Genomic DNA, 23,871 nt, shown 5'->3' with positions numbered 1-23,871 from the left:
TTCAGTCGTTGGAAGGTTATCAAGGCAGAACTGACCACACTTTAGGAAGACCGACATCTTCCTTAAGGGGTCATGCTGACTGCTGTCTCCTGTTACACAGCTTTCAAAGTATATGTCTCCATATATCAGGTACAAATTTTCATTCTAATCTCAAAGAATGAAGTTCTTATGCTGATAAAGGAAGGAAAATATGAAAATAAGAATATTACTATCAATGGAGGACAATTGCTTTTGAAACAGCACTGCAGTTGGGATTCGCATACTTTTGGAGTGAAGAATGGTATAGATCACACATACTTTACTTATTCAGGACTTATTCGACAATTAATAAATAAAACATCCAATCTGAACGAAAAGACTAAATGAATTGAAGAACAATATCAGGCATAGCTGTGTACATATCCTGTAAGCATTATGAAACTGAAAGAATAACTTCTTATCTTTATCTTTTCGTCCTTCTAAGCTTAACCAGAAGGAACTTACCTTCCCCTGCCACATAGGGTCAAGTCTGAGGTATGCCCGGGTTCCACGGTCCCACTGCAGCACTAGGCCCATGTCTGTCACCTCAGCGAAGACGAACACCCCTGCTTCCCGGATGACAGTTCTTGTCATTCCCCTATCAATGATAACATAAAATCAGTATCTCATACATGGCAGTTAATCTAGAGTTATCTATAGAATGCAAGTGGTTTCTATATTTCAAGGAACAGACATTCAAGCAGTAGACAGCGTCACATAATAAATCCTACAGTATTAAGAAATCAATACCCTCTGATCAAACTCATATTGGGCTATACCTTTTATAATTACTTTTTTATATTTCTACCCTTTATATCTACTTTATATTTCTATCCTTTGTATTTACTTTCTATATATTTCTAGACCATTGTTTTAATACCCCGATTCCCTTACAATGATTCAATAGTTCCTTCTCTCACAATAACGATAAAATCTTTTCCTTCAGAGCCTTTTTCTTAATCTTTGTCCTATAAACTAACCTCTTTTCCCAAATTCCTCATTTGATGAATATATTTCAACACTCTCCATCCATACTTACACTTTTTCCGGTAATCTTACAGCTTCCGTCTTTTTTTTGTGTGAGATATGGTATACGTGCTCATGTAATGAAGCTTAAACAACCTAACCTAACCTAGCAGATGAGTGTTCCTAGCGGGGCTTCTAAGAACTAGGTTACTGATTTCATATAACATAAATTTTGTAACTGGGATGAGGCGTAGAGTGTAAGAATACCCGGTTTTCCCTTATGCTCTTCTTCACCCCAACCTTCCCAGCCCTCACCCATCCTTCACTTACGTCGATGGAGTGGGTTTGTTGCGCGAGAACTCAATGGTCTCCAGAGAATCACCTGAACCAACCCTCAAGGTAATGGACTTGGCACAAGTTATACCGTCAGTACCACAGGGCACGTTCTGAAAGTCATCATACACCATAGATAATCATTAACAATAATGGCAGCCTTCGATAGATTCTTCGAGGCTAATAGTAAACCATATATACCTTCTAAAGTCATAGAATTACCACAGTTGCCAACAAGAAATGACTGCATTCTTCGCTTGCAATTAACAATGTGATTGTAATATGATACAAAGCAGCAACAAAAATAACTACTGATTATGTCCAGAGCAAATTAGAAGTAATAAATGATATTACTTTAAACATACATTGTAAAAGAAGACATGTAACAAACTTACCCTGTGATTTTTAGGAAGGATAAAGTTGCAATGGTTTTTTAAACATTAGTACCTTTGTGTGTCTGCTTTCTATAAGTTCAAATCTATAAATTAGCCTCTAGCGTCCGCATACAAATTTCTAATGCATTTACTTCTATATCCATGCATTAACGCTATTTACGATACCACACACACACACACCCACACACACAAAATTGTAACATCAAATGTTCATTCACAACGCATCTGACTCTGTGACCATGCTTTAGACAAATCTTTCATATAAACTATTGCTATATACACCTAACTGAAGGCTTCCCCAACAATTTGTAAACAGTTCCCCTTCTTGTCTACATCATACATTTATGATGCGCATGTTGCAAGACTTGAATGCACCCGATATCCATTCGGCTAGGGACTTTTACTTGGGAACTTATCGTGTTTCATTTCCCCGTGGACTCATAGGAATATATATATATATATATATATATATATATATATATATATATATATATATATATATATATATATATATACAACCTACCTCTTCTCTGTTTACCAAATCATTCTCTCAAACCCTCTCACTTCGCACACCACCTCGACCAAAACACACTATATCTGCCACTCTATCATCTAGCACATTCAACAAACCTTCAAAATAATCACTTCATCTTCTCACATCACCACAACTTGGTATCACCTCCCCATTAGCCCCCTTTACCGACTTTCCAATTTGTTCTCTTGTCTTACGTACTTTATTTACCGCCTTCCAAAACATCTTTTTATCCTCCCTAAAATTTAATGATACTCTCTCACCCCAACTCTTATTTGCCCTATTTTTCACCTCTTGCACCTTTCTCTTGACCTACTGCCTCTTTCTTTTACACATCTCCCACTCATTTGCATTAATTCCCAGCAAAACTCGTCCAAATGCCTCTCTCTTCTCTTTCACTAATAATCTTACTTCTTCATCCCACCGCTCACTACCCTTTCTAATCTGCCCACCTCCCACGTTTCTCATGCCACAAGCATCTTTTGCGCATGTCATCACTGCTTCCCTAAATACATCCCATTCCTCACCCACTCCTCTTACGTTCTTTGTTCTTTTTCCATTCTGTACTCAGTCTCTCCTTTAAAAAGAGGGACATACACAAGCTTATTTATGTAAGTAGGAAAGATGGTCAGCGGTTGTTACTGGATTTCATATTAATTGGTAGTCGTACAAAAGAGAGACTTTTGATTATGAGCGAACTGTAAGGGATCAGTACTTTAATTGGGGACATGTAATGCGGCTGGGGGAACTCAGGGAACGGTCTATGGGGTCTGGATGTGGATAGGGGGCAGTGGTTTCGGTGCAATGCATTTGACAGCTAGAAAATGGGTGAACGAGTGTGGCCTTTCTTTGTCTGTTCCTGGCGCTACCTCACTAACGCGAGAACTGGCGATAAATACATATTCAATTCTTTCATATTTGTTCAACTTTTCCCACGTTAGTTAGGCAGCGCCAAAAATAGACGAAGAAGAATAGTCGTATCAACCCACATCGATTCTCTAGCGCTGTCATGTGCAATGCATTGAAACCACAGCTCCCCTGTACACAACCAGGACTCACAGACCTTTCAATAGTCTTGCCCCCCCCCCTCTCCATCCCACCCATAAACAAATCAAACAGACATGGTGACATCACATGCCCCGGCCGCAGATCAACCGTCACCAAGAAACACTTCCTTTTCTCTCTACCTGTTCGTACACATGCCATGCCCCTTTGATAAAAACGTCTTACTCTTTCTTTATATTCGTAAGACCTTCCACAAAGGCATATTTATTTACATTTATATATGCTTTCCCCAGATCCATGAATGCTACATACATATCCTATATCATTAAGTATTTCTCACACATTCATTCATTAAAGGAAACGCCTGGTCGACACATTCTTTACCCCTCCTGACACCACACCTAAGTCTGATGCTCCGTACATGATTTCACCCTCTTAGTCTCCATTCTCCCATACAATTCACCACGTACGCTCAACCAACTTATACCTCTGTAGCTTGACCATTTTGTCTCCTTGCCGTTAAACAATCGCATTCTACAAGAATTCATACCAATCCTCAGGCACCTCACCATGATCAATAGACAAACCTAAGATCGTAACGAACCAATCAACAACTCAGTCATCCCTTTCTTAAGAAATTCATTGCAATACCACCCACTCCAGCCGCAATGCTACATTTTATCTTATTCACGGCTTTCATCACCTCTTCTCTTCATCAAACCACTTTAAATGGCTCTGTCACTCATCATACCACCTCAATCCAAACACCCTACAACTATCACCCTATTTTCAAACACATTCAACACTCCTTCAGAATACTCACTCCATCTCCTCCCCAATTCATGAATAGCTGTTACCACTTCCCCATTTGTCCCCTTCACCGACGTTCCAATTTCTCTTATTTTCCACACACTATTAACCTTACTCTAAAGCATCTTATCATTCTTCCTGAAGCTTACAGATACTTGCAAACCACTTTATGCTTATTACCATTACAGCCTGGCTGTGGATATCTACACAATAAACGTATACACCATAAATAAATCGATGACATAATACTAGGCGGTATCTTTTCCATTCAGCAAATCCTAATCAATAGCTTCTACTTTAAAAGAAACATACTCCCTTACTTTACTCACCTGTATGATCACCTCAAAGGTGTCTGTCTTCGAGATACTGCCCTTAGCCAGTAGGTAGTCACAAGTGCCATGGAATTCAAAGAGACGCCCATCAAAGGTCTTGTAGTGAGACTCTCCCCAAGCAGTGCAGATCCCTGGACACTCTTTCTTTGTGCACTGCCATAAGCCACCCTCACATGTGCTACGAGGAAGGGGTTAAAGAAAGAAAAGTTTTGATGTGCTGCCTGATGTACAAACCAAAACAAAACATAAAAGCTTTACTACAACATAAGAAACTTGCCCACTTTGGACGAGGGTAGGAAATGGAGAACATGATCAAGATTTTCAAGATGTTATAACAGAATACTAAAACGACTTGACTCATACAGGCCTTAAGGTCCAAATGAAATCCCAATGTATGTGCTAAAGATGTGTGTAGATAAGCTAGACAGTCACATGAATTACTGTTTGACGTGTCAGTGGAGAGATGCACAGTGGCAAGGGGCAAACTTCATATCTGTGTATGAGAAAGGAGACCACGATCACCCGGTGAACTACAGACCGGTCTTACTAACGAGTGTGTTGTGTGAGGCTCTGGAAAAGATTATTAGAAAGCAAGTGGATGACTTCCTGCGGAGGACAAATTTCCAAAGTGAGAGAACTTGATTTTTAGAGAAAAAGGTTATGTGTAAGCAACATCTCTTTAAGACTGATGAGAAAGTCCTGGATAAAAGACAGACTGTCTGTATCTGGATTACCATTAGGCATTAGACACTACACTACACAGGAGCCTGATAAAATGGATACACCAAGCAGGAATAAAGATGAAACTCCTATGATGGATAGAAGATTACCTCAGTGGGAGGGAACGAGGATGCATGTATGAGGAGCCATTCCTCAAATAGGTTGAGGGAACCAGCAGAGTGCCCGAGGGTTCGGTTCTGGAACTATTACTCTTCTTGAGTTATATTAATGGCTTTCCTGAAGGTATGGACTCCTTCTTGAATATGTTTCCAGGTGAAGCAAAGAAAAATAAAAGCAAGGGTGATTGCATTAGCTTACAAGGGGATCTAAACAGACTCCAATGTCAGTCTGAAACATGGTCAGTGAAATTTAACCCGAGCCAGTTTAAAGTAATAAGGCTGGCACCAAGCGAAAGACGGCCTCAATATGATTATCACAGCAAAAAATAAGCTTCAGGATTCTGTATTTGAGAAGGTCATTATCATTAGCAAAATAAAAAAGGAGACAAACTGTCTGCTGGAAATTGGGAATAGCTTTCAAGTATATATGGATGAGAAAATGTTTAGCGAGCTATTCATATCCTACATGAGGGCCCCAAACTAAAACATGCTTCTCAGATCTGGTCACCGCACCGAAATAAGCACTTGTAACACAGAGAAGGTCCAGAGGAGAGGAACTAAGATGATACCAAAATTAAGAGAGCTACGTTACAGGGAAAGGTTGGTGGTTCTACATTTACCCACCTTGGAAGAGAGAAGACTGAAGCGTGACCTGATCACAACCTTAATTTCTTTTTCTTTTCTATAAGATCAACAATGTGGATAGTGGACAGTTCTTTGAGTTATGGAGGTACAGAGCAATCAGAGGACATAACGTGAAATTAAGTAAAGCAACTTGTGAATAAGGACGCAAAGAAATGGTTATATAGTACAACTGTGTTGGATGAATGGAGCAGACTGACTGAGGACATGGTTAATGCAGACTGCATATGTAAATCTAAGAGGCTGTATGATAGAGACGGGCCCACGAGTGTAAAACCATTATCCTAAGATGCGAATACATCACAGGAATTTTCTGTCAAGTCAATACAGTCTCACCAGACAACCATATGATAAGAAAGATTAAAAATACTAACCACATACTTGTCAATATTAAAGTTATCTTCAAACACAAAGAAAATGCTCTCTCTCTCTCTCTCTCTCTCTCTCTCTCTCTCTCTCTCTCTCTCTCTCTCTCTGGCTCGGACAGGAATGCAAATATTACTGCCATTCACAAGATTGTGCTACCTGTAGCCACCAGCGGATTCCTGAGAAGAGTACTTAATTCTGCAAACAAAATCGCAATACCCTAATCAGCAGTAAGTTAAGGATATGACTAGGCTAGAATAAGACTAGGTTAGAATAACAACAGAAAACAATACTGATACTAGGTTAGGATAATTCAACCAAAAAAACGGGATGACCATCGATTCCTGATGGCAGTCAGCCACTCAGTTAAATTGATTTGTTCCATCCACCTGCACTCAAGCCACCACCAACGTAACCTTACCAAGTGTTGCAGTCCTCGGTGATGACAGCTCCATCTTCGTAAGGGATGCCACCATGGCGGCACGGGCACAGTTTCTTGTGGATGCATGTCCTAGTGGCAGCATCACGCACATAACCCTCGGCACATACACACCCTGGCTGACATGGGTCACTTGCCGCTGGATGCAGATACATCGTCTGAAACAGGAAGTACACAAATACTTACGTTCTCATACTCTGCCATCCATATGCAAATTATGCTGAGATACGACAGTGCACACCAACAAAACTAGTGGTACTCAAGTAGTTCTTTTAAATGTAATGTCAAAAATTTTCTCTCAAATGGGTCACAGGTTTTGACACCAGAAAACTTGCAGAGCTTGAAATGTGACCCTGGCATTATCTGGAGAATAATGTGAAAGTTACGGTAGAACAGTAGAACCTAGGCTGATGTGAACCAAAAACAACAGTTTATCTATACAAACCATGTTCGATGTGTTATATATAAAGTTCTTGTAGCTCTGTTGAACAATTGCAATATATCTTTGATAGGAAATATCCAAAAATAACTTACGCGATAATGCGAGGAAATACTTTGTCTATTTTTACTACGGACTCCAGTGAGAAGCACCACACGCCACACCTCTAATAGATGTGTTCAGGGCACGACACGCATGTGCTGATATGAAGCAGATGTACAGCTGCCTTGTGTTTCTTTTGTGTGTGGCAAAAGATATAAACTTTGTCGTACTTATCACTCTTGCACTACGGATGAACAATGGATGTATACTGTGGCAGTCATCTAGTTACTGCTCTGAATAACTACTAGTCAGGTGAGCTTTCTAGAAGCTGTAACTGTGGACATGTAATTATGGGGCTCTGTTTGCTACCGTACACTTAGCATCCCCGTATTGGTGACCATTGTAGGTTGCATAGCAACTATATTTTCTCTGCATTACTTTGCAACAGAAGGTTTTGCTGCGGGTGGTAGCTGGGGAAACCAGTAGGTGAGCAGAGGCCAACACTCTTGCCTCGCAACCACATAATATTGTGGGAACTACTATTCCTTTAATCATGCCCATTTTTACTCTCCCAGATATCGCTCATTCTTTCCTCACATTCTTCAGCGTTCCTAGAACTTTTACCCCCTCCCCCACCATATGACTCACTTTCGCTTCTATGATTCCATTCATTGCCAATTCCACTCCTAGATATCTAAAACACTTCACTTCCTCCAATTCTTATCCATTATACAAAAGAGGTATAGAAGTAATAAATGGATACGTGCGAATGAGGCCATCTTTTCGTCTATCCTTGGCGCTACCTCACTCATGTGAGAAATGCCGAACATGTATAAAAAGAAAAAAGTTATACGACACCAGGACCCCGTACATGGCACTCCTGCAGCCCCAAGCACAGAAGAGAAGGTCCTCGATGAGGCTTTATTCTTTTCTGTCCAGACAATGTTGCTGTCTCACCTAAGGTGACCTCTTCCTTTTCCTTTTCAGGAATAAAAAAAGAAAAGAGTACCTTTTCGTCCTGTATTTTTTCTAATATCTGTGCGACCTACACTTCCAACACCCATTATTACCTGGCAGGTGTTCTCATCCTCAGGGAGGCACTCAGTATAGACTTCATAACTCTCTTCTCGGCACTCCACTTCTTGGGGAACGATCTCGGTCTCATTATTGTGTGGCTCCCGACACACCCAGGCAGCGTTGTAACACTCACTGTAAGCATTGGGAGATACTGCATAAACTTGACCCACCAGCACATACGTGTAGACCGTACATACAACATAGTCAAGGGAACAATCAAAGCAGAAGTTAGATTTCAAAAGCATTTTCATAATCATAGGTAATTATAAATAATACCTTTATAATTTTGAAACCACATCTATAATCTATTGATTGATCTTGTGTCAAATGGTTTGAAGTATATTCATAAAAATGTATGACTGAATTTGGACTGCAATAATTTATATATATATATATATATATATATATATATATATATATATATATATATATATATATATATATATATATATATCCTCAGAGAACCTGGTTAAGAAGTTGCACTTACTTTGTAACCATCGGAGTGCCATTGTGAAAACAAACTATTTCTCCAAGTCATTCCTAAAACTGATACTTCACAGGAATACATAAAGTTTTTTTTTTTATTAACCATGATAGTGAGGGAAATACACATGGTTACAACACTAAAGAAAACGAGAAATATTTTTGAAAATATCCCGTTACTCACCAGACTTGATAAGAACCACCTTTTTGCTGCATCATCTTATGGCCAGCTTTGAACGTTTTAGCTTCATACACACAAGGACAATCGCTGACGGGGACACAGACATCATCCCCATTCAGAGAGAAGCCTTCAGGACAGTTGCAACCCTCCACACATACATTAGCACAGTCAGGGTTGAGGGCTAAGTCTAGGCAAGTGCGGGAACAGCTGTTGCCACACACATGATACTTCTGTCCACCAGTGCACTGGATGCCTGTAATTACCATGACCTCAATCAAGATAAAAAATAACGCAGAAGATTACAAACTCGCTTCATCTGATTAGGGTACGTGAATAATTTGATTTATTTTAAATCTAAAAATAAACTTATGAAGTCAGCAGTGTAATGATTGTTATACATGGCAATGGAAAATATTGGCATAATTGTTAAGAGTTTCGGATGAAGAAATACGGCAACATATCAAGCAGTGTAATGATTGTTATACATGGCAATGGAAAATATTGGCATAATTGTTAAGAGTTTCGGAAGTAGAAATACGGCAACCTACCACACTCGCGGATCTCTGCCCGCCAGTCGACGAGGATGCCCCTGAGGGAACATGCATTACCATAGGCAGACACAGATGGGCACAAGCAATTATCCAAATCTGCCTCACAGGAACACATGTCATACATGCAGTTACGGTAATAGGGCTCTGGGTCCACCTCCACATTACATTCTGTCCAAAAAATGTCATATTTATATATTAGGTTAACTTGTACACAATTCCAACGAGACATTTTATGACATCAATAACAACTCGGTTTGGTAAATTGATTCTCTTAATCTTTGTTTATTTTTCAAAAACCTTAATCATACTCATAATCTACATATCAATATCATCTGAAGATTAAGATACGCATCCATTTTCGTTTCTAACATTGTCACAGACAAAACTCTAACATAGAAACAGCTACTCTGTCATATATTTTCAAAGGATTCCTTTGCGTAGTTTCACCACTTGAATAATTAAACATTTGAAGAACTCCATGCACTTCCTTAAAGATTCTCATTTATGATTCTCTACTGGTATTCACTCACATCACCCTTCTACATACAGTGAAATAATATATCGAACAGAGTACATCGAAATCACTAAGTAAAAACATTGCCTTTCGGGGATAGTACAGCAGTCAAACATTAAAAAAGAATACATGGTTAGTGGTAAAACATCATTCTAAGTATGATAAACATTTCTCAGTGGAGGTAGAGCCTTTGCAACATTACAGAATCCATTTTTTTTTTTTTTTGTTGTTAATCGAGGACAGGTTTTATATAATCAAGGCCAGGAATAGGGCCAAGAGATCGAGAACACTTCCTCTTACTCCTATGCCCTCGGTTTTGGGTCAAAGAGAAAAAGGCTGGAATACAATATGAAGGCTAGAGGTTAAATTCTCCATATCCTGTCTATATACCATCATCCCATTACATCTCTTATCTCTATATCCACATCCCAGCACATGTCTCTACATCCCCATCACATCTCTCTCTACATCCCCATCCCATCACATCTGTCTGTATATCCCCAACCCATCACTTCTGTCTTTACTTCATCCATCACATCTGTCTCTACGTTCTCATCCCATCACAAATCACTTGTTTACATGATAATTGAGATGCTGTTTTCTCTTCCCTAAAAATGGGATGCATCTGTCAGAGTTAGGCTACCTGAAGCTCATCCTCAGCGACGGAACAACATACAGCAACACACACGTTTACAGCGTCATTGAAGCTGTGGCACCTGGCATCCTCCAGCCCTAATCTAATTTACGATGCTACTGTAAAATTGATGAAGTATTCACAAACAAGGAATCTGGCTCAAAGGAGATCATAAGAAGACAAAAGATTCAAGTTGGTCGAAGACAGCCACAGTGTGATCCCACGTTGAGCAGTTTCTGATGCCACTTGGCTCATCTTAGGGAGAAGTCTGTTCGTTTTCCGGCTACTTGAACGCATTGTAAAACACCAGTAACAGCTTAGAAGTCTTCATCAATAAGATATAAGATACAAAAACCATAGTCAGGCCCGTGTGACAGAAGGAAGAACGATATCTAGAGATTCTACAAAAAAAGAAAAAAGAATAAATAAAGGGGGGCGATACGAGGGGTCAAGGGAAAACCTCTGTCTGGACAAAATAGGCCTGACCTCCTTAAGAACTTCTGATCCTCGAAGAGGGAAATCAATGTTTGACCTCCGTAAGAGCTTGTGTGGCATCAAATGTTCGTTCAGACCCTACCATGACTAAGGAAGGCAAGGTGTACATACAAAAGTTTCTCCCTCCGCCCTGAGGATATGGGGGCACAAAGAACACTTCCTAACCCCCATAACCGAGTAAGTGAGAGCACCTTGTTTACCGGAGCGCCAGCCGAAGTCAGAGGGGACAATAATACTAGGTGTCAGCAAAGCTGGTCTTAAAATGATTAAATGAAATTTTCTCGGTCTACTATGAGCCAGCTTATGTGCTCTCCCAGTCACCTAAGTATCTAACTATCTAAAACAGAAAGTTAGAAAAAAAGTATAGCTTCTCTTTTGCATTCCACATCTTTCTGTGAAGAACTCATTTCTATCTATATGATGACATAGAAAGCACAAACTTTAGAAAATACGTTTTTCAGTTTAACAAGACGTGTTGGTAACTAGCACCAGATGTCTCTGAAGACATAAGTGAGAGATGACACAGACAAATGTGGTCTCATCAATCCTAGCCGAACGTCGTTATTCCAACAAACATCAGTCTAGTACAGCGATTTCGTCAAATGTACTTGATGTTGTCTAAGAACATGGCCAAAGAATTTTTCCCAGCAAGCCACCTTAATGGACGGTTCATAATGATACGAAGCTTTCCTAAATCTGGCTTGAATATTTCTTGAAACTTTGCAATTTTTCATACACAGAGATGCAAGTAATCCATTAGTTTTTATCAGTTTTCCTCTTGTAAGCTCATTCGTTCGCCAAGTCAGAAAAAATACTTTGAAAATAAGGATATATTTCAACCTTTCCCCCTTTCCATGCAGATTCTGTTGATAGTGCAAGATTGCTTAAAACTGGTCATTTCTATAGCACTACAAATTATAGTTACTATCAAGGATCACACACTAACAGCATAATGAGCTGGTCTGTCAGCTAAAAGAAATGCATGTTATTCACTCTCAAAACTATTACTTCCTTCAAAATCTAGATGAAAAAAAGCGTTTTATTTAAAGAAAGATAAGCGTCAAAATTATCAATAGCAATAAAACACATAAGCAGGTCATAGTCTAATGAATAAAACGGTGGATGAAATCAAACTGCATATCAAAAGAAGAAACTGAGTAATTGCTTGAAAATACGAGGTAAAATATTAAAAGTAATCGGAAAGAATCAGTGGTGGAGAGATGACTGGTATACTCACGAGCAAAAAGAGGTGACTTGAGTTTGGTGCAGTACTGCTCTGCTTCACTCTTCCTCTGCAAGTGTCTGTCGCAAGGTCGGCTCGCTTCATTCAGCGGTTCATCTAGGCACTTCTGTCGAAACAAAGACGGGAGTAGCAGACACTTTCAGAGGTTCTGTCTATCACTTTTTACCTTTTTTTTTTTTCAGTGAATAAATTTCCCAAGTCTGATACGAAGGGGACTACGTGGTAAAGGCTGGCTACCTATGTATCCCCAATATCGAAGGCGAAAGAGGCTGAAAATTCTTCCTTTTCGTATAATCCCTTTCTATACGTAGGAGTGGAAAGAAGAGTCAAGTGAGGATCTCTACCCGCAAGGTTCACTAGTCTGTTCCTGATGCTCCATTACCGTAGCAGGAAAGATGAACATTTAAAAAAAAGTCTAACAATGTCATATGTAGACTTTAATGTTTACATAAATCGCACGGAGACTACGATATATAGACTTACATGATTGTAAGGCAATGGTTGTTCTAATACAGATACTAACAGTTTACTTGAGTGCACATGCAGCTGGGTGACAGCACATATACCACTGCTGCCAAAATCAGTGTAGCAACTTAACCAACACCACAGTGTGACTTACCCCAGACGTCTTCCACTTGTTGGCGAAGGCGATGGGATTCTGTTCTATGTCTCCCTCTGGCGTGAGGAAGTCGTCTCGCTGGTTGTCGTTGAAGGTGCCACACAGGCCTGCAGTCAGCCCACGCATCCGAGCCATAGCGTCTATGTGCACATTATACACGCCATCCCACCAAACTTCCAGACCATAATTCTTTAGTTCAACTGAAAAATTTAGTCGCGTTATTCTTCTTGACGTAGTAATGGGAAATATTTGTCACAATGAAACAGTGAAGCCCTGGTGATAGTGAAGCCCTGGTAAATATCAATGCAAGAATTGCAGATCAATATTTCTTTCCGGTAAGACATTCGGCAGAACTCTGATAAAAGTTGTACAATTCTTGAATTTCCTGTAAAGAACATGAATACTTAAAAAGATAGAAGTTGTCAAGACGAGATGCTTAGATTTTTTTCATGAGGTAAAAGAAGCCACAGTGAGCGGCTTTCCTTACCAAACATACCCACTTCGCATATTCCATGAACCCTCCCTTACCTTTTCCCGGGTCCCTTTTCTCAATGCTCGTCCTCGCCTTCTTTTTCAAGGACGTCATCTGTCTTTCAACAATAGTTCTTTCCACCTTACTAATATATATATATATATATATATATATATATATATATATATATATATATATATATATATATATATATATATATTCTATTTACCAACTATCATCATGCATTCTATCAATATGACTAAACTACATCTTGGTATATCTCTTACACAACTCTGTTACACCACAATGCATGTCTTTTCCTCTCTCTGACATTCCATTTCTGTTCACGTCTGCAAAACTCATTCCATCCCATCTTCTGATACCACAAGCACCCCTCAGATAACGAATCCTGTAGTTGTTCGTTCTATTCCACGTCCACGTTTGTTCAATTCCATATCAACTTTTGCTCATTTCTATGCCCTCGTTTCACACCCATGGATTATACAAATGCAGCTTCAGTAATCTCTGAATGAAATGGAAAATACCACAATGCCTGACCAGGTTTATATCAGCTGGTGGTTGGAAGTAACACATGGCACTGAGTACCGAGCAGTGAATTACCTGCGATAAAGGCACTGGAAGCAGCTTTGATGTACACATCGTCGATAGGAACAGGCAGCTTCGTGATCTCCACTCCATTAATTGTGATCTGCTTGCCCTGCTTGAGGTGGATCACAGTGCCTTTCACACGCACAGTCACTGACCTGGTGCACGATGGGAACTTGCGCAACTGTGCTACTGGGTACTTCCTACCCTGTAAGAGTTGTGAACCATTAATGTCGTAAGGAGAATGAGGATTACACTGTCAACAGGTCCGAATGGTAATGAGGAGGGAGGGGAATGGCCATCATGATGCAAGTCATAAATTATGTCTTGAGAAATATAAGAGTTACAACTTTCAATGGCAAGAGTAGTTAACATTCTGACTATTATTGGAAACAGGGGAAAGGAATTTTCTTCTGCGACCACCGAAAATGTACTATGCATCTGGATTGGGTCTGAATTTTGAGGTAATGAAGCAGAACCTGGTAAGCAGAACTAATTCATCAAGTACATGACTTAAATGTATTTTTCTTGCAGACAGAAAGCCGCATGGAGTTCTTTTTCCACCAATCACCACCAAACTGTGAATTTACGCAATCACCGGGTCCCAAACCTATTTTCTTTACACAACCACAGGTAATGCTATAATCCTAATACATTTCATATTTGCGCATCGCAAATATTCACTAACTATACGAAAACATTACCTCCTGACGCTGAAAAAAAAAGCTCTCTTGGGCATTAATTCTGAACACAATACATGAACTTTAACATTTGTGATCACTGTGCATTCTGATGATATTGCATGGAACATCACCGACTGGCTATACTTTTGTTATCAGTATGTGGGTACGAGGGACCAGGATGATAACAGTATGTGGGTACGAGGGACCAGGATGATAACAGTATGTGGGCACGAGGGACCAGGATGATAACAGTATGTGGGTACGAGGGACCAGGATGATAACAGTATGTGGGCACGAGGGACCAGGATGATAACAGTATGTGGGTACGAGGGACCAGGATGATAATAAGCCTGTATGTGGGTACGAGGGACCAGGATGATAACAGTATGTGGGTACGAGGGACCAGGATGAAAACAGTATGTGGGTACGAGGGACCAGGATGATAACAGTATGTGGGTACGAGGGACCAGGATGAAAACAGTATGTGGGCACGAGGGACCAGGATGATAACAGTATGTGGGCACGAAGGACCAGGATGATAACAGTATATGGGTACGAGGAACCAGGATGATAACAGTATGTGGGTACGAGGGACCAGGATGATAACAGTATGTGGGCACGAAGGACCAGGATGATAACAGTATATGGGTACGAGGAACTAGGATGATAACAGTATGTAGGTACGAGGGACTAGGATGATCACAAGTCTGTATGTGAACAGTTCTAAAGCTCAACATTATAATGGAGGTTCTCGGGTACACACCTTCTGGAATCCCCCGTAACAGGGTACATTCTCGGCCTGGATGGAGACGTTCTGCGTCTGCACCATGTAGTAAGAACACTTGCCCATGAAGTCGTAGGCGCGTCCATCGAAGGTTCTGTAGTGAGGGTCACCAGAAGCTGTACAACGAGACTTGCACTTCACATTCTTACATTCCCACTCGCCTCCACCACACTTGCTGTTGAAAAGACGTTTGTATTAAGACGAAGATCAACCTTAATTGCATGCACCCGAACGACACCATCTGTTTAACTTTGTATCATGGCAACATCAGAATAGATGTCTGCATTTACAGTTACCTTTCATGGGCTGTTCCATGTTTACACTGATCTGTTACCGTGGCATTATATTCGCATCTTTATGATATGAATGTAATCATCTTAAGTTAGCCACAGCATGAACAGCGATAATGTCCATACAGTAGCCACAGCATGAAAAGCTGTGTCTATAAAGTAGCCACAGCGGGAACAGCTGTACTGTCTATACAACAACCTCAGCAGGAACAACTAACTATACTGTCTATACAGTAGCCACAGCAGGAACAGCAATGCTGTTTACACCACAGATTTAGCAGGCACAGGTACACTGCACATGATGTTAAGTGTTACCCAGTAAGCCTGATGATAACCTGGCTACGCTGCTCACATATTGCTAAGCCTAGCTGGCGTCATGGCTGGCGCTAGAGTTCCTATGAGTGCCCATCAGCCCTCCGTGCCACAGATGCAAGCCCAAGTTGCCTTTATTTCATGTGACTCACCATTCTTTACAGTCCTTAAACATGGTTTCCCCGGGGCTGTATTCCTTGTTGTGATGGGTACAGGGGCAGTCCTTGGTAGGGATACAGAGGCCCCGGTGCAACACCAGGCCTTCAGGACAGTCACAACCCTCCACACAGAAGTCAGGACGAACGTTAGCAGTTGGCTGGCCGCACCTAGGTTGGATGGCTGACATGCAGGGGTTGTACACCTTGCCCGTACCACACTCCATCGCTGCACATGTCAACAGCAACCAAAAAAAGAAAATGACATCTGTCTGTAACTTTATTGTTGCGTGGCATAATTCCGTCTCATTATAAAAACTAGGATACCTGTAAGTCTATAATGAATGTTGGGGTTAATTGCTTTCGGAAGCTAACTATTACATGACAAATATACGTGGAATAAAAGTGTTTACCCATTTTAGATCATAAAGACAATCTGCACGAGGAAAATGTATGAAAGCTTGTAAGAGCAGTCATTGTTCTATGGCGGGAGAGCAGTTCTACGAGACTAAAGGCAGACCCAGCATATCTCTGGGCGATGCGAAGGAACCGACATCCAGATGGTACACAGAATGTAAACACTGTGGGTATGTGGCAAGCTTAGTCTTACCTCGGCTGTAACTGACCGGGTGATGGTTGGGAACGCACAATAATGGAGCTGGTTTAATGTACACCTCCCCAAGTTATATGGCATTAGTACAGCCTTTTCATTATGGTCGTTATCTTTGGTGAACACTTTGAACAGTCAGATAATAAGAACTAAAATGAAGAGAAGAAAGTTGACATTCAGGATGACCAGACTGAACAGTGATCAAAAGGATGAGGGAAAAATAAATGTTGAAGGGAGACAAGAGGTTCTTAAAGAACTATAGTACTGCACACCTTACCCTGTGGAGGGGACCTACAGCCTTAGAACAATAAACAAACACGACCACAAACTACATTTACAAAACAGGAAATGTCTGTGAAGGGGATATGTACAGATGATGGAACACAACAGTAAAATGTACATATAAACTTAAGGATACACATGCAAACAGTGTATAAAATAAGGGAGTCACTCAATGTTCTTGTTCCACGGGATACATGAAATGTGAAATCATGATCCCGACGATATGTTTAAAAGTTATTTGGAAAAGCAAATCTATGTACATGAGTGAGTGAGGCAAGATCGTCTATCACACAGAAGGAAGAGAGCTGGAGAGCACATGAACATGCCAGTGACATACATAACAATATCCTTAGGCATACTGTCCCAAGCGCTCAACTTACGGCAGAGGTCGGGCGAGCGCCAGCCACCAGGAATGTCCACCCCGGCACTCGAACAGTCCCTGAAGAAGGCGGAGTAGGACTCACACCCACGCACCACTGGGTCTCTAGAGCCATGGTCACAATAGTCCCAGCGGCAAGCGTTTACATACGGTTCCACGTCTACCACCTGCCGGTACATGAGGCAAATGTGAGCTAACACTACAGCTATTAGAACATAAATAAAACATTTAGGAAATGGAGTTATTCTCCTTTTCGCTTCCCAATGAAACTTGTCAATTTCCATTTTGTTTACAGGATGGAAAGGCTTTCAGTCTTGTAACATTAAGGATTACTGGCCCTGTTAGTGACTGATAGACATGAACCATTGACTTGCTTTTCAAACTTCAGTGGGAAATTACCGAGCGTTAGAGACGTCACTTGATCCAGGTGCAGATGACGTATGTGTTGTACTTCACCTTGCAACATCACCTGGGGATGATCCAGGTGAACAGAGAACTGAAGCTCTCCTGGACCAACAGTGGTTGAGCAAGGTGTTATGGCTCACCTGATGCCATCATCCGCTGATCACTCAGCTGACCAAGTTCTTGACTCATCTGGTGCCAGTATCTGAGAATGCTCCACGTGATTCACGTGTTGAGGCTCATTTGGCATCGTTAAGTCCATGTGTTGTAATCAATTACGATATCTGACAGGGCAAGCACCATCACCACTATGTACGAAGGAGGTAAGGTTAACCTTGTAACAACCATCTGCAGGTTGTGACGTACCTCATACTACCATCTAGGCATGATCCGGGCCAACGTGCTCTGGCTCATCACCTACTACTTTCATCTACGATTGATGCAAGTAATAATCAAAGTCTTCGTGCATCTAACGCCATTGCGCTCTTACGCTGATGACTCAACAATTCCCTCCCCCGCATCCTTCAGTTCTGCTCCTTCCTCTCTCACTCGATCTGCATCTCGTCTCGACACAGCTTGAGTAAACTTAGACGCGGACAGGGTATCATAGTGGAGTAAATGACATCTGGTTTAATGCCTCATACTCCCAGTTTCGGCCCATCTCTCTCTCGAAAATTACTAACAACTTTCTTCTCTCCTTCGACGGTTCTCTCATCTCACGTCTTACTTCAGTGAACATTCATGGTATGACTGTAACATACATTCTAGCTTGGAAACCCCACATTACGGATATAGCTAAATCTACCCCTAAGAAACTGGGAGTCGAGTTCAAATGTCGAGAGTTCTTTTCTTCCGAACTGTTGCTCTGTTTATACAAAGGATTGATCCATCGTTGTATGAGGTACTGCTCTCACATGTGGGACGATTCGAGCTCTGTATCCTTACTTGACAAAGTTGAGTCGAAAGCAGTCCGCTTACAAACTGTCCAAGGCTATCTTAAAAACTTGATCCCTTTGCCCTGTGCCCCAATGTTGGTTCACGTCCCTCTTCTATAGGTATTACTATGGTCTTTGCTCCTAAGAGATAGCTGCTCGCGTGCCCCACAGAACATGTAATACTCGTCAAACTGCTGCTTCATATTATTACGGTGTGGCCGTTGACAATGCAAAGGTAGGCTGTTCTGATAAATGTTCTTTTCTCACACCTCAAAGCTTTGGAACTATCTACTCTTTCATGTATTTCCCAATAACTATGATCTCGCACATATAATGACAGGTTTTTCTCTTTCTCCAAAATTCGTAAATACTTTCCCTTGTCTCTTCTTTTTCTCTTTTGTCAACTTCCCTATATTTCTTGATGTGGACTTTTGTCCGTGACTGGAGCCTCCTACGTAAGAAAGAAAAAGGAAATGCTTCGGGTTTTCCAAGATGTAACCCACCAAGCACCACTACGTAGATGCTACTGAAGAACGATATATGACTCCTTTATAGCACCAGTACCTGGGACCTTTGCCAGAGAGATACACCGCTAACGAGAGCTCATCTCCAACAGCGACGGATGCTGCTGGAGAAGATCTGCCGGGGGTGGGCGCTCAGCTAACCCTGGGGTACGGTACGTGACGATGGTACTGTGACTCACCAAGCTCCACGATCTGCGCATGATGTGAGTGGTTCCCGTGGTAATACATCCTGGAGACGCTACATATTGTGGCTCACGTCACATCACCAAGCACCATGGTATTGTGGTTCACGTCACATCACCAAGCACCATGGTATTGTGGTTCACGTCACATCACCAAGCACCATGGTATTGTGGTTCACGTCACATCACCAAGCACCATGGTATTGTGGTTCACGTCACATCACCAAGCACCATGGTATTGTGGTTCACGTCACATCACCAAGCACCATGGTATTGTGGTTCACGTCACATCACCAAGCACCATGGTATTGTGGTTCACGTCACATCGCCAAGCACCATGGTATTGTGGTTTGCGTCACAACACCAAGCACCATGGTATTGTGGTTCGCGTCACAACACTGTGGTACTGTCGGATATCTAAATAATTATGACCGACGAGAGTTGGTCAGCAAGGTACTACGGCTCACCAAGAGCCAGCCACCTCGATGTTGGTGGTGATAAGCGTCATGGCTCAAGCAGCGTCACTGGCTAACAACACTGTACCCAACCAACGTGATGAGGATCACTTCATGCCAAGACCTTGGAATTTTGCAGGTGACCAAGGTGTTGTGACTCACCTGGTGTCACCACTCATAAATCTAGATGCAGGTGACCAAGTGTTCAAATTCACCTGGCTTCACCAAAACATGATGTGACTCACTTGATACCATGATGTGGTTCTACTGCATGTGATGATGATGGTATGGCTCACCTGCTGCCACGACGTACAGCTGTTGTAGGTTCCGTAGCTACGTCAAGCAATATCACCTTGCACTGCCCGCTGCAGGATCAACTACGTACAGTTGCAAGTGATCAAGTTCTCCCAACTGATCTCTAGCAATGAACCACGGATAACTTACTCCATCATCTGGGACTTCATCATATGACTCAAGGGCAGTAACTTACCTGGCGACACGAGGAAAACCTTGGGTCACTCCGAAGGTGAGCACAGAAGTCTTCCGCGTCCGAGTCCTCTGGGTTGTCGATACAAGGATGCTTCGTCTTCGGCTGCTGCAGACATTGCTCTGTTGGGACACGTAAGGTTAGAATATTCATTTTTTTCCACTACAGAAACACACATGCGCCTTAACTGATGCGTTTACATACACACAGATAGAGGTATACGTAAAACACTCATAAATAGGGAAAATTATTCATAATATCAAAATTCTGAGAGGGCCATATATAACATGCTGATTAGTCAATGACTATGAGAATTTGAGCTTTGAAGAAATGTTCTTTGTGGAATGAGTTCTTGGTGCACTTCGGCTTGATGGTGCAGGTCAGTTTGTGGTCGGTCTTCACTGTTGAGGAACAAAGGTAAACAAGAAGTCCCAAACCACATTTGATACCACGTATGATTTTCTTTGCTGACTCTGCGTGCTGGACTCCCATGTTCTGGCAGATGGTATATCACAAAATTCTTGCTATGCAGCTTAATGCTAAATGATATGAAAACGTGGAGTCACAGTGTTATGATTAGGTCTTCACTAAGTTGACCAGATCTATGAGGGGAAAAAAATTATCCTAGTTTTGACTACAAACTTTCTCTTGCTTGCTAAGTTTAGCTACAAATTTCCTTCCTTGGTGACTACAAGCTTTCCCTTGCTTGCTAAGTTTAGCTGCAAATTTCCTTCCTTGGAAATTCTATGTAAATATAGTAGGAACATGTGTACATATAGTAGGAACATTTAAGGTGAATATACTGTGAAAACATTTCAGAACTGACCACCGAAGTTCGTGGCCTGCCAGGCCTGAAGGAAGGCGTTCATGTTGGTCTCCGTGGTGCCGTCAGCATAGCTCCAGTCATTGTCCGGGATACCGTCACGTCGGCCGCACAACCCTGACGTCTTGTTCCACAACACCTCGCTGATCTCCATCACCACCAAACTCTGTAATGGGCGATCGTTCATTCTAGAATAGTTAGTCTTTCTTGTTATCTACACTTTTTTAAGAATATCATATCGAATCTCCCTCTGCATCAGTTGTTCTCTCTATATAGTCATGCTCACTTCTGTATTACGTCATGTCAAACACTACATGACATTGCTCTTATTACCAGGTATGTTTATCTTTTACAAGTAACAGCAATTCTCTCTGTCCATGAGTTGGCCCTAATGGACAGCCAAACTCACGTCTTTATGTCACAGTGATCATCCGCTCAAACAGCTGGTAGCGCAACATGCATGAAGTGGCTAGGATATATATTATTACTTCCATTTTACTTCTCAGGCCCCTAGCTACTTAAACACTTAATTCTATAGATAATAACTTATCTCCTCTTACACCACGTAGCCTTTATCTGTATCTTCATCTAATTCGGCAAGCTACAGTTTGTCTTTACCTACACCATCTGGCCTCTATGTACTGCTGTGTTCAATCATCACTGTTATTATGTCTTCCTATAATCATCTAGGAATATATACGTCTCTGCGACTTCTAGATGCCAAAAGACGTCTACTTTCATATCTTTTCTCCTCTAATTACCATACCATATATGCTCATTTCTAAATACCATTACTCTTTTCTGTTTACACCGCCTAGTCTGTATCAAGAGCTGTGTTGACAATATTGTACATAATGCGAACTCTTGAGCGTGTACGTCACTTGCAATATATCCACAGTTTCACTCACACTCACTTTTACATGTTACAGCATATTTCGGTGTACATCATCTGGTCTTCATCCACAGTTATGTTCATTTCTACTGGTCACAATCTCCCTTTACCTCACCTGGTTCCTGACTTTGGTAATTCACTTTAAATCATAATAATTCTTCTCTCAATACATCACTTGATATCAAATGGCATGAGTTCATATCTATATGTTACAGTTCATCTCCCTCTACATCACCTGTTCTACACTGCGGATGCGTACACTTGTACTTGATAGAATTCTCTCTTGATCACCAACTATCTATGGCTTCTCTCACTCTTGGATGTTCCAACTCCTCTCCCTCCGCATTGCCAGCATCTATCCATAGTTACACTGACTTCTAGGAAATACAGTGTCTCACAGTGCATAGCTTGGCCGTTATGACTACGGTCACTTGCTCATTATCCTCTCTACTAACTGTTCTTTATCTGTGGCATCAGTGAATGTTACAGTTTAACTTATCTACCTCTCTATGACGCGGCCACCACCTAATGTCACTCATACTTATAACGCAACACCTTTGTAACATGGCCTCCATCTACAGTCTACGTTCTACATCTTACAACTAATGTAGAAGTTGGCAGACAGCCACAGACCACAGAGGTGCTACCGTCTGGTTATCGGGAAAGTTGAATCAGATTTTCATGTAAAAGGAACTAATTATGTTAGAGAAAAACTAAAGACACGAAGACATCCGCATCATAGCTTGGGCCACATGCACAATTTTAAAACCTGAAGTTTGGTGGATGTAGCTTGACGTTGACAGATAAGCTTAATGACCCAGGCAACTGATAGACCTAAAGCCTAAACAAACAACCAATCATTGAGTAATACAGATTGAAAATAAAGAATCAAGAATAAGAAAAGCGAACTATAAACCAGAAAGTTTTAGGGATTTAAAGATGCATAGAGTTACTGCTCTGCCTGGACCATCTTTACCTCGAAAAAGAGATTAGTGATGTGTGTCAACAGTGAGTGAATGACAACTCGATTCTGAAGATCCTACGCCAATCAGGAAAATATGGCGTAAAATAAATAGATAACAGTAATTCATAGTATAGGTTAGTAAATGCAGAGTATATAAATAAGACGAGAGAAGGTATCTAAATCAAATGAACTGAAATGTTTGGAACGTCGTTTGGGAGGGATTTGACAAGGGATAAACCTATTTCAGAGTGTCACTGGATTCCCTACAAGTGGGCATTTTTTTTTTTTTTCATCTGAAGTGATAGAGGCCAGGTAAGATGAAGAAAACAAAATTCCAGAGGAAGAAACTTTTTATGATAGATTTTTCCCTCTATAAGAGATTCGGGTAACGTTTTGAGGACGCACAAACAAAAGAAGAAAATACATTCTTGAAATGCCATAAAGCCTCAGATATTGTTGTCCACAGAGTATTGATGTTGGGAACTGCAGAAGTCCAACCTGGTCAGGACTGAAAGTTTTCCAGTTGGGAGAGAACAAAGAAGGCGTAGGGGAATCTATACATACTGAGTAAAGGCGACAAAGCGCTCATTATTGGAGCTGCCACTATTTTTGCTGTGTGTCAGTTCGCCAGACAGTAATGGCCAGATATGTCTGCTGATGATTCTAAAGATATGAAAGA

At 41.2% G+C, this 23,871-nt stretch overlaps 1 protein-coding gene across 2 annotated transcripts in view; it reads right to left on the bottom strand.

The window, feature by feature from the left end:
* LOC139755522 (hemocytin-like) overlaps positions 1-23,871 on the bottom strand; it is a 420,053-nt gene that overhangs the window by 373,627 nt on the left and 22,555 nt on the right. For both annotated transcript variants that reach the window (XM_071673909.1, XM_071673910.1), the window contains exons 12-26: positions 21,340-21,502; positions 20,517-20,635; positions 17,530-17,695; positions 16,255-16,486; positions 15,480-15,675; positions 14,049-14,241; positions 12,956-13,155; positions 12,331-12,442; positions 9,448-9,618; positions 8,903-9,152; positions 8,229-8,367; positions 6,660-6,835; positions 4,389-4,569; positions 1,315-1,430; positions 484-616 (exon numbers count right to left, since the gene is read on the bottom strand). In XM_071673909.1, the coding sequence (XP_071530010.1) occupies positions 484-616; positions 1,315-1,430; positions 4,389-4,569; positions 6,660-6,835; positions 8,229-8,367; positions 8,903-9,152; positions 9,448-9,618; positions 12,331-12,442; positions 12,956-13,155; positions 14,049-14,241; positions 15,480-15,675; positions 16,255-16,486; positions 17,530-17,695; positions 20,517-20,635; positions 21,340-21,502 (2,547 nt within the window). The remainder of the gene's footprint in view (positions 1-483; positions 617-1,314; positions 1,431-4,388; positions 4,570-6,659; positions 6,836-8,228; positions 8,368-8,902; positions 9,153-9,447; positions 9,619-12,330; positions 12,443-12,955; positions 13,156-14,048; positions 14,242-15,479; positions 15,676-16,254; positions 16,487-17,529; positions 17,696-20,516; positions 20,636-21,339; positions 21,503-23,871) is intronic.

This window comes from Panulirus ornatus, chromosome 19 (assembly GCF_036320965.1).
Source record: "Panulirus ornatus isolate Po-2019 chromosome 19, ASM3632096v1, whole genome shotgun sequence".
NCBI classification, from domain to species: domain Eukaryota; kingdom Metazoa; phylum Arthropoda; class Malacostraca; order Decapoda; family Palinuridae; genus Panulirus; species Panulirus ornatus.
Note: the sequence above shows the minus strand (reverse complement) of the source record. Positions and strands in the feature narration are given on the sequence as shown.